The following is a 12,588-nucleotide window of genomic DNA, read 5'->3' on the forward strand; positions in this document are numbered from 1 at the left end:
TCTATGTGCAAAACGACAGATACAGTACAAGCAAACAAAAAAACAATATAAATGCGGAAGAAAAATATATTTTATTAATCATGTGGACAACATTATCGATTATTAAACATCATTACATCTCAGATAAAATTCACATGAACAGCTCCCCAAAATATACAATTAGCATCCTCACTGACAATTTTAATGAACATTTCCCCTTTTCACAATACATTTTTTGTTATATTAGCAGGTCTATTTTTATATATTTCCATCCCTTACCAGGAATTGAAATTAAGGGTTGCCCTATTGCCTGGGGCAAGTGAATTGAGTAGTCGTGCAAGCCTGCCCTGAGGTTGCCCCATTGAGTAGGTGATTATTATTTTTTTGATTGCTACCCTATGTTTAGGTGCAAGGCAGACAATATATGGCATTTCTGCAAGTAAATAGCTCATTTACATTTCAGGCAAATGATCATAACCTTCAGGCAGCCAAAACTCCTGTCTTGCCCGATGGTTAAGTGCCTTTCAGACTTGAATGACAATCTCTAAGTACTCCTTCCTACACAATACTTTTCCCTTTCATCCTTGTGACTCACAGATTGAGAGGTATAATATTGTGAATTGTGACATATTGCTATTAAATTAGAAAAGTGGTGATAAATCAGTGTAAAACTATGTCTGGTTCATATGACAACCAACACAATCATTTTGGGGAATGCATCAACATGAAATCTTAGTCCACAGGTTTCTTTTAAAAAACAACAGAGGCCTCTCTTTTATGAGTGATACAGTACTTAGAAAATACAACCAAAAAAACGAGGTTCTGAGCAAATTCTCAGAGAATGAGATGAAAAAGGTCACCTGGTAAGAATTTCACTTAACAGTAGAAATTATGTAGCCTTCGATATACCCCATCGGTTAAACATTTTGAAGTCTACCGTAAATATCTTAATTACAGTAATCATATCAACACTGGACCATCAGTGAAAATCACATTTTGGCAAGAACATGAATTCAGAGAAACAGCCCTAAAGGAACAATTCATGTGCAAGTAAAGTGGCACTTGAAAAATAATTAAGTAAACAAAATCAGTCAACAGGAGTCAGAAAGAACTTTCAACTTGTAGCTATAAACATTGATTGATTACAATAGTCAGGGAACATAAGATTACATTCTAGTCAAATTCACATAAATGATCTGTCCAAACTTGAGACATCCACATATTGGGAACTTTCCTTTGCTGAACTTGTTAGTCTGAGAAAAGAACCACACTATAACAAAACCAAGGAAATGCCAGTGCCATTCACTCAAGCAAACAGACACATTTCCTTTTTTATGTCAGCTTCCCCTTACAAAATGTAGTCAGTTCTGTAGTTTCACTTTATCCTATCCAACTGACCACACTTTCACTATAGACAAAGGACAAAAATGAGATCCAGTTTCACTAAACCTAAGCTCAATAGAGAGGTTGAATAAGATTAGGTTGGATTTCAAGCATTGCACCTAGCTCTTTCAACCCACAGGACTGCCATGTTCTAATTAAGTTGGCAACTCCATCTATCCAGGATACTCTGGGGTACAGGATACTCCGGTATTATTCAGTTATAAGGCAAGGACGAGAACCAGAATAGAATGCAGGAGATGTGCACCCACTGTCTGCTCGCTTATTCTCTGTCTACAGGCAGGCAGTGGAGTAAACCAGTACTTGTAGATTCCTCAACAAAATTGATATAATTGAGCTTGTTTAATGCAAATATGAGATTATATCACCCAAATGGTAATATATTGAAATTACAGAGGAAATGGTTAAAATGGTTGAGACCTTGGGCGTTTCAAAACCCGAATGACTAAAATGAAATGCGCTGTTAAGACAAAGGAATGTATAAGACAAATAACAGTTTCATGTACAGTACTTGAATTACAGCACTTTAAATAAAGTACACCAAGTCATTGGCACTTTACAGTGAAGTCCCTTTTAAACCAAATATTCAACTGACTCATAGTGAATAACAGGATTCAATGTGGCACATAAAGTAAGACATGGGTGTGGAAGGCTACACAATGCCACAACATACCAAATCAATCTATCTATAAATGAACTGAAGGAACCTTTCAGGTTTTCGTGCAAGAAAAAGAACAAACAATATTATCAGAGAAATAGGTGAATTTATAAGAACTGCAGATGATATGATCTCTGTCGACTGCGCTCAAGGCTTTCAAATATTTCACATTGCTGTGAGAAGTTCAGTGTCAAAAGTGAGCTTTGGGAAAACAAATAAACATTACTCTCCCTACCTCTTCTCCCCTGAGGGTAAGACACACCTTTGTAGTCAGGCTAATGCCTCAAATATTTGCTTTTCACTTGTGACTAGTTGGTAAACAGCTGAGCTAATGCCCTATTGGAATTAATAAATGCCTTAACTGTTCTACATTATGATGGACGGTGGCTAATGAAATCAGGAGAATAAAGCCCTTTTGTCAACGAGAATATGTGCCTATAACCAATTTTTTAAAAGACCAATGGAAAAAATAAAATCCTAAAAGGCAAGTTTGCAGAAACAAATAGAATTGTATTGAACCACTTCCACCAATGAACATTTAGAGAAATCCTGAGTTTTCACATTATTTGAAAACAGGCGAAGGAATGAAACAACAAAAGGAATTGACAGTGTAACAGTGAAGTGAAGTCTGAAGATCTGGCCATCTGGCCGAGTGCTTGACCAGGGGCCTCATTTATCAACTATACATACATTTCTTATTCAATTCTGGCATACTTGGGAGATTCTAGGATTTACGTCAGGGCCAGATTCCCAAATGGTCAAACAGGGCACATGCCCAGGGGCCCCTAAACTTTTTTGGGTTGTGGGTCCCCTGGAGGTCAGGGGCCCCCCAGATAGCATATGCATATGATAGAACAAATATGTACAATTGCAGGAAATATGCTTTAAACTGCAACATTTTCTCTCAGCCTCATGGAGAAAATGTGAGCATGAGATGAGCTATAGAAAAGCACATTTATCACTGACCCATGTCAAATAGTGTAGAATTGCAGGAAATTAGCTTTAAAACTTGTTTAGCATTATTAAACAGAATTATTATTATTTATAACAATTCTGGGGGCCCAAATGCAGTAGTCTGGCCCTGATTTGCCTGTGCAACAAATTATTGCGATTTATCAACATAATCATGTTTTCATTGATACACTATAATTTGTGAGTTCATGAACAACCCTGCCTGTAAAACTTATTGATTCACTTATGGTAACAACAACGCCTTCATTTGCTGTTTGATTTGGTGATGTTGGAACTGGGCCATGATAGTTGCAAAAGAAAGCTCAATGGCAAATGTGATCACATTTCTGTAGAGGTGTGGGCAGAATGTTTCTTTACAAAAAATGCATACCGCCTGTAGCGAGTGCCAAACACTAGTCGCACATTCTGCAAGATTTATTGTCTATTGAACAATTTAAAATTAAATGCTTCCTACAGCCCACACTTCCATGAAAAATACAAATTGTTGTTCAATATTTTGTTTATAAATACGTGATTGTGTTTCTATCTCCTGCCTTGGTATATGCTCGGAGATTAAGGGTGTGTTCATAAATTCAATCTAGAGTGTCAGAGGGGGCGCTCAGAGGGCGATTGTAAATTCAGAGTTGTCAGATTGTCCGTTCGTAAATTCGTAAATGTTTCGCTCTCAAGAGTGCACACTGGACGTTCTGGCCAAGCAGTAGGGTTGATCCGAGCTTTCTGACCACACAATGGCAGTCAAGCACCCAAGCTAACTGGCTAATTTTGGCTAGCTTGCTAACTATTTCCAGACACAAATGAGAGAATACCTCACTCTAACCATTTTACTGGTCCTAAGCAGAGCTTGTTAGGCTGTTTTCTTGTTATCCAGAGGGTTGGTGACTAACTGTGCTGCTGGCAACAATTTAATTACGTTTTTTTGCCGACGTTTACTGACACCGACCATATTCAACGGGTGTTTAGCGTTCGTAAATTCATCAGTTATTCTGCGCTCTGGCACACTCAGACGAGAAAGAAATAAGAATATTTGCTTTCAATACAGTTGATCAACCATTAGAAGTAGTGTGTACGCTTGGCCTGATATTTGCGTGGAGATACTCACACTTTCCCTTCAACTTCAAAATGGATAAACACCAAACTTTGAGGCCTAACTGGCGCAGGAAAGTTTAGTCTTTTTTTGTGCGCATGCAACTTTGATAAATGAGGCCCCAGGGCTGGGAAAACTACGGCCTGGCCGGATCTGGCCCATGAGCCCATTCAATCCGACCCACAGGAGGTAAAAATAAACAAATTAAAATAAATTGTTTTTTGGGGAGGTGGGAAATTGTTTTGGGTAAAAAAATATTTAAAAAACACTCCAGGCCACACTTGAACGTCTAAAACTAGATAGAAAGTACGTCGAAATATAAATGGACCTATATATTTAAAAAATAACGGGCATGTTTCTAGCACAAAAATTGATTTTGACAAACATATCAGTCAAAAATAAATCTGTGTGGCCCCCGTTCAATTTAGAAATCCGGATGTGGCCCTCAAGCCAAAAAGTTTGCTCACACCTGCTGCACCGGTCCACTGTCAAACAGTGGTCTGTGGTCAGACCACACACTAAGACAAGTTCACATAGGTATCAGAGAATGCATCAAAGTGAGGCCGAATGAAACCTCAAGAGAAACCAGCCTCTCAAATGGACCATTCCTACTGAACGAAACCTCACTTGAGTGACAGATCCTTCTACTGTGCTATGATGACCATTGACTTCCCTCATTCGTAATAATGCTGGCGCGAGTCAAAACATGGTCTAGTCAAATCATCTGCGTATCAGGTTCTACATGATCAAAGTTAGAGAGAAGAGACCTCTGGTCTCTCCCCCCTTGGTCTCCTGGGGAGTCTATCGGTCCGATGCTTTGAGCTTGTGATCCTGCAGTAGTGGTTTGTAGTTGTGGCCCTGAGCCTGGGCGTGGGCCAGGGCCTTTAAGGTGTGTCTCTGAAACTGCTTGGCCTTGTTGTACAGCAGCACGCCTACAAACACCAGGGCCGTGCCGGCAGCGCTGAGCACCGTGATGTGGTTACTGAACAAGATGATGCTCAGCCAGACAGACAGGGCGTGCTTCACTGTGCTGGCTACACTGTGGAGGCAAGGGGAGGGTGTTAGACGATGCTCCAGGCCGCACTAAATATTTATTGAATGTGGCTTCTGTCTCACAGACTGTCTGCCTGTCTAAATGCAATTGACTGTCAAGGATAATAGTGCCACCAGAAAGGGCAATAGTCCCACCTGAAAGTGAGTGAGTGGGGGGGGCATCTCAATAAATTCACGTGGCTCTCTATCCTTATCTACTTTCCTTCATCTGTACTGAGGTAAAATAACTGATGGGAATGATGGCTAACTGTATTGAGATGCCCCCTGCCTGTGTGTGTCAGACTCTTACCTAAAGGTGACGGGAGAGATGCGTCCCATGAGGGCGTAGGCGGTGACACTCTGCAGGTGGAACAGGGCCCCATCAAACAGCAGCAGCAGAACGATGTCTGGACTCCAGCTGAACGAACGCCCACTCTTCCCAATCACTGAAATGTCCTGGAAACACAAAGGAGCATGGGAGAACATCTTCAAACTGTTGGCACTCCCCCAAACCAAATATCAGGTAAGTTGCTAACTTACCACTTTCATTCCAACTTAAAAAGGCTGACACACTCAGTGCAATTATCATTTTCATTGCTTGTTTTTAAAGCAACAATTTGTCAACATAATACCAGTGTTTTGGCGATCATTATGATAGTAATAGTATTTTATAATTTGCATCTGCCATCAGTAGCTTTGGCTGCACAACACAATACTACACTGAACAAAAATATAAACGCAACTTGTAAAGTGTTGGTCAAAAGTTTCATGAGCTGAAATAAAAGATCACAGAAATGTGCCATACGCACAAAAAACGTATTTCTCTAAAATGTTGTGCACAAATTCATTTACATCCCTGTTAATGAGCATTTCTCATTTGCCAAGATAATCCATCCATCTGACAGGTGTGGCATATAAAAAAGCTGATTAAACAGTATGATCATTAGGTGCACCTTGTGCTGGGTACTAGAAAAGGCCACTTTAAAATGTGCAGTTTTGTCACAAAACAATGCCACAGATGTCTCAAGTTGAGGGAGCTTGCAATTGGCATGCTGACTGTAGGAATGCCCACCAGAGCGGTTACCAAATAATTGAATGTTCAGCGTCCAATGTTCAATGGGCCAACGTCATTTTTGAAAATTTGGCAGTAAGCCCAACCAACTCACAACTGCAGACTACGTGTAACCACGTCAGCCCAGGACCTCAGCCACCTTCTTCACCTGCGGGATTGTCTGAGACCAGCCACCCGGACAGCTGATGAAACTGTGGATTTGCACAACTAAAGTATTTCTGCACAAACTGTCAAACTGTCTCAGGGAAGCGTGCTCATTGTCCTCACCAGGTTCTTGACTTACCTGCAGTTTGGCTTGGTTACCGACTTCAATGGGCAAATGCTCACCTTCGATCAATCAATAATATGTATTTATAAAGCCCTTTTTACATCAGCCGATGTCACAAAGTGCTATACAGAAACCCAGCCAAAAGCCCCCAACAGCAAGCAATGCAGATGGCCACTGGAGAAGTGTGCTCTTCACGGATGAATCCCGGTTTCAACTGTACCGGGCAGATGGCAGACAGCGTGTATGGCGTTGTGTGGGAGAGCGGTTTGCTGATGTCAACGTTGTGAACAGAGTACCCCATGGTGAAGGTGGGGTTATTGTATGGACATGCATAAGCTAAGGACAACAAACACAATTACATTTTGTCAATGGCAATTTGAATGCACAAAGATACCGTGACGAGATCCTGAGGCCCATTGTCGTGCCATTCATCCACTGCCATCACCTCATGTTTCAACATGATAATGCTGCGTGTTCCAGTTCCCGCCAATATCCAGCAACTTCTCACAGCTATTAAAAGAGGAATGGAACAACATTCAACAAGCCACAATCAACAGGCTGATCAACTCTATGCAAATGAAATGTGTCGCGCTGCATGAGGCAAATGGTGGCTACACCAGAAAACCGACTGGTTTTCTGATCCACGCCTTTATTTTTTTTTTTAAGGCATCTGTGACCAACAGATGCATATCTTTATTCCCAGTCATGTGAATCCATAGATTAGGGACTAATGAATTTATTTAAATTGACTTATTTCCTGATATGAATTGTAACTAAGTAAAATCGTTGAAATTGTTGTATGTTGCGTTTATATTTTTGTTCAGTGTATATTCAAAACAAAATGGAGACGCTGTAAACAAGGGCACCCTCATAGACGTCATCCTGACCAACTGGCCCTCCAAATATACCTCTGCTGTCTTCAACCAGGATCTCAGCGATCACTGCCTCATCGCCTGTATCCGCCACGGAGCCGCAGTCAAATGACCACCCCTCATCACTGTCAAACGCTCCCTAAAACACTTCTGTGAACAGGCCTTTCTAATCGACCTGGCCCGGGTATCCTGGAAGGACATTGACCTCATCCCGTCAGTTGAGGATGCATGGTCATTCTTTAAAAGTAACTTCCTCACCATTCTAGATAAGCATGCTCCGTTCAAAAAATGCAGAACCAAGAACAGATACAGCCCTTGGTTCACTCCAGACCTGACTGCCCTCGACCAGCACAAAAACATCCTGTGGCGGACTGCAATAGCATCGAATAGCCCCCGTGATATGCAACTGTTCAGGGAAGTCAGGAACCAATACACGCAGTCAGTCAGGAAAGCTAAGGCCAGCTTCTTCAGGCAGAAGTTTGCATCCTGTAGCTCCAACTCCAAAAAGTTCTGGGACACTGTGAAGTCCATGGAGAACAAGAGCACCTCCTCCCAGCTGCCCACTGCACTGAGGCTAGGAAACACGGTCTCCACCGATAAATCCATGATTATCGAAAACTTCAATAAGCACGTCAACGGCTGGCCATGCCTTCCGCCTGGCTACTCCAACCTCGACCAACAGCTCCGCCCCCCCCGTAGCTCCTCACCCAAGCCTCTCCAGCTTCTCCTTTACCCAAATCCAGATTGCAGATGTTCTGAAAGAGCTGCAAAACCTGGACCCGTACAAATCAGCTGGGCTTGACAATCTGGACCCGCTATTTCTGAAACTATCTGCCGCCATTGTCTCAACCCCTATTACCAGCCTGTTCAACCGCTCTTTCATATCGTCTGAGATCCCCAAGGATTGGAAAGCTGCCGCAGTCATCCCCCTCTTCAAAGGGGGAGACACCCTGGACTCAAACTGTTACAGACCTATATCCATCCTGCCCTGCCTATCTAAGGTCTTCGAAAGCCAAGTCAACAAACAGGTCACTGACCATCTCGAATCCCACCGTACCTTCTCCGCTGTGCAATCTGGTTTCCGAGCCGGTCACGGGTGCACCTCAGCCACACTCAAGGTACTAAACGATATCATAACCGCCATCGATAAAAGACAGTACTGTGCAGCAGTCTTCATCGACCTCGCCAAGGCTTTCAACTCTGTCAATCACCATATTCTTATCGGCAGACTCAACAGCCTCGGTTTTTCGGATGACTGCCTTGCCTGGTTCACCAATTACTTTGCAGACAGAGTTCAGTGTGTCAAATCGGAGGGCATGCTGTCCGGTCCTCTGGCAGTCTCTATGGGGGTGCCACAGGGTTCAATTCTCGGGCCGACTCTTTTCTCTGTGTATATCAATGATGTTGCTCTTGCTGCGGGCGATTCCCTGATCCACCTCTACGCAGACGACACCATTCTATATACTTTCGGCCCGTCATGGGACACTGTGCTATCTAACCTCCAAACGAGCTTCAATGCCATACAGCACTCCTTCCGTGGCCTCCAACTGCTCTTAAACGCGAGTAAAACCAAATGCATGCTTTTCAACCGATCGCTGCCTGCACCCGCATGCCCGACTAGCATCACCACCCTGGATGGTTCCGACCTTGAATATGTGGACATCTATAAGTACCTAGGTGTCTGGCTAGACTGCAAACTCTCCTTCCAGACCCACATCAAACATCTCCAATCGAAAATCAAATCAAGAGTCGGCTTTCTATTCCGCAACAAAGCCTCCTTCACTCACGCTGCCAAGCTTACCCTAGTAAAACTGACTATCCTACCGATCCTCGACTTCGGCGATGTCATCTACAAAATGGCTTCCAACACTCTAGTCAGCAAACTGGATGCAGTCTATCACAGTGCCATCCGTTTTGTCACTAAAGCACCTTATACCACCCACCACTGCGACTTGTATGCTCTAGTCGGCTGGCCCTCACTACATATTCGTCGCCAGACCCACTGGCTCCAGGTCATCTACAAGTCCATGCTAGGTAAAGCTCCGCCTTATCTCAGTTCACTGGTCACGATGGCAACACCCATCCGTAGCACGCGCTCCAGCAGGTGTATCTCACTGATCATCCCTAAAGCCAACACATCATTTGGCCGCCTTTCGTTCCAGTACTCTGCTGCCTGTGACTGGAACGAATTGCAAAAATCGCTGAAGTTGGAGACTTTTATCTCCCTCACCAACTTCAAACATCAGCTATCCGAGCAGCTAACCGATCGCTGCAGCTGTACATAGTCTATAGGAAAATAGCCCACCCATTTTCACCTACCTCATTCCCATACTGTTTTTTATACTGTTTTTATTTATTTATTTTTCTGCTCTTTTGCACACCAATATCTCTACCTGTACATGACCATCTGATCATTTATCACTCCAGTGTTAATCTGCAAAACTGTATTATTCGCCTACCTCCTCATGCCTTTTGCACACATTGTATATAGACTGCCCATTTTTTTCTACTGTGTTATTGACTTGTTAATTGATTATTCCATGTGTAACTCTGTGTTGTCTGTTCACACTGCTATGCTTTATCTTGGCCAGGTCGCAGTTGCAAATGAGAACTTGTTCTCAACTAGCCTACCTGGTTAAATAAAGGTGAAATAAAATAAAATAAATACACTACGCTACACAATATACTCTAGGGTAGAGAGCTGCATTGTGGGCCCTGCACAGTCGTTTTTCCATGGACACGAACTTCCTAAACATAATAGGCTATCATTTAGGCTCCAGCATTGACTGGAAAGTAAATATTGATAACACATGTCTGCCTGCAAATTGTCCCGCCTCTATCAAATTTATGCCAGATTATTTCAAAACGTTTGTCTTTGTTGTAGGCTATTCATTATCTATTGTATTAAACGGAATAGTCAAACTCTAATAACCTACTTTTAGCTGATTTATGTTCAGTATTCTACCTTTCTTATCTTTTGTTGGGCGCGCGAGATCAAGTGTTCCTATATGTGTGTTCTCAATTACCAGAAAAAAAATACTCTTATTCTGTGCATTTGTGTTCTTTTCACTGTCTGGGTAGCTTAATACATAATTCACAGCATGATTATTACCTTGACCATGCTTAAAGAGATATTCAATTGTGTTATTGTTACCCATCTCCCAATCACTGTTCTTCTTTGAAGCTTTTGAAAAGCTCCCTGGTCTTTGTAGTTGAACCTATGCTTGAAATGTATTGTGGACAGAGGAAGGGTGAGTCATTTAAAAATCATGTCAAACCCTAAGTGAGTCCATGTAACTTTTTACCCCTGAACTAATTTTGGCTTGCTTAAACAATGGGGCTGAATTCTTATGCAACAAATATATTTTAGTTATGCATTTTTGTATTCATGTTTTGTTTTTAAGCAATTTTTTTATGCCACTTTGACAGAGTATTGTGAATATTGTTGACTAAAAATTACAATTAAATCCATTTTAATACTACTTTGTAACACAAAATGTGAAAAAAAACAAGGGGTCTGAATAGTTTTGCAAGGCACAAGGATTTTTTATGAATTTATTTGCAAATTATGGTGGAAAATAAGTATTTGGTCAATAACAAATGTTTATCTCAATACTTTGTTATATACCCTTTATTGGCAATGACAGAGGTCAAATGTTTTTTGTAAGTCTTCACAAGGTTTTCCACACACTGTTGCTGGTATTTTGGCCCATTCCTCCATGCAGATCTCCTCTAGAGCAGTGATGTTTTGGGGCTGTTGCTGGGCAACACGGACTTTCAACTCCCCCTAAAGATTTTCTATGGGGTTGAGATCTGGAGACTGGCTAGGCCACTCCAGGATCTTGAAATGCTTCTTACGAAGCCACTACTCCGTTGCCCGGGCGGTGTGTTTGGGATCATTGTTATGCTGAAAGACCCAGCCACGTTTCATCTTCAATGCCCTGGCTAATGGAAGGAGGTTTTCACTCAAAATCTCACGATACATGGCCCCATTCATTCTTTCCTTTACACGGATCAGTCGTCCTGGTCCCTTTGCAGAAAAAAAGCCCCAAAGCATGATGTTTCCACACCCATGCTTCACAGTAGGTATGGTGTTCTTTGGATGCAACTCAGCATTCTTTGTCCTCCAAACACGACGAGTTGAGTTTACCATAAAGTTATATTTTGGTTTCATCTGACCATACGACATTCTCCCATACGACATTCTCCCAATCTGCTTCTGGATCACCCAAATGCTCTCTAGCAAACTTCAGATGGGCCTGGACATGTACTGGCTTAAGCAGGGGGACACGTCTGGCACTGCAGGATTTGAGTCCCCGGCGGCGTAGTGTGTTACTGATGGTAGGCTTTGTTACTTTGGTCCCAGCTCTCTGCAGGTCATTCACTAGGCCCCCCCGTGTGGTTCTGGGATTTTTGCTCACCGTTCTTGTGATCATTTTGACCCCACAGGGTGAGATCTTGCGTGGAGCCCCAGATCGAGGGAGATTATCAGTGGTCTTGTATGTCTTCCATTTCCTAATAATTGCTCCCACAGTTGATTTCTTCAAACCAAGCTGCTTACCTATTGCAGATGCAGTCTTCCCAGCCTGGTGCAGGTCTACCATTTTGTTTCTGGTGTCCTTTGACAGCTATTTGGTCTTGGCCATAGTGGAGTTTGGAGTGTGACTGTTTGAGGTTGTGGACAGGTGTCTTTTTATACTGCTAACAAGTTCAAACAGGTGCCATTAATACAGGTAACGAGTGGAGGACAGAGGAGCCTCTTAAATAAGATGTTACAGGTCTGTGAGAGCCAGAAATCTTGCTTGTTTGTAGGTGACCAAATACTTATTTTCCACCATAATTTGCAAATAAATTCAATAAAAATCCTACAATGTGATTTTCTGGATTTTTCTCTCATTTTGTCTGTCATAGTTGAAGTGTACCTATGATGAAAATTACAGGCCTCATCTTTTTTAAGTGGGAGAACTTGCACAATTGGTGTCTGACTAAATACTTTTTTGCCCCACTGTATATTGCAATTCTCACAATTCTATATGTATTGCGGTTCGATACTGCAATTTTATTGCGATGATGTTCCAAACATATTGCTCAATATGTGTCTGCTGCAGAGAGATAAATGAGAGCAATAGTCAGGGAAGTAAAAGCACTGAAAACATGTTGGCTCACCATTTCAAAAGAAGATGGCGCAGGTACAGCACACTTTTTAAATATTGCAATATTTAACTTTCAATTTTTCCCCCATCACTATCA

At 42.1% G+C, this 12,588-nt stretch overlaps 1 protein-coding gene across 2 annotated transcripts in view; it reads right to left on the reverse strand.

Moving 5' to 3' along the window:
• Nucleotides 1–52: 52 nt before the first annotated feature.
• LOC124045833 (solute carrier family 35 member E2A-like) overlaps nucleotides 53–12,588 on the reverse strand; it is a 42,797-nt gene continuing 30,261 nt past the window's right edge. For both annotated transcript variants that reach the window (XM_046365531.1, XM_046365530.1), the window contains exons 8-9: nucleotides 5,437–5,582; nucleotides 53–5,133 (exon numbers count right to left, since the gene is read on the reverse strand). In XM_046365531.1, the coding sequence (XP_046221487.1) occupies nucleotides 4,896–5,133; nucleotides 5,437–5,582 (384 nt within the window). In that variant the 3' untranslated portion in view covers nucleotides 53–4,895. The remainder of the gene's footprint in view (nucleotides 5,134–5,436; nucleotides 5,583–12,588) is intronic.

Source organism: Oncorhynchus gorbuscha, linkage group LG10 (assembly GCF_021184085.1).
Source record: "Oncorhynchus gorbuscha isolate QuinsamMale2020 ecotype Even-year linkage group LG10, OgorEven_v1.0, whole genome shotgun sequence".
NCBI classification, from domain to species: domain Eukaryota; kingdom Metazoa; phylum Chordata; class Actinopteri; order Salmoniformes; family Salmonidae; genus Oncorhynchus; species Oncorhynchus gorbuscha.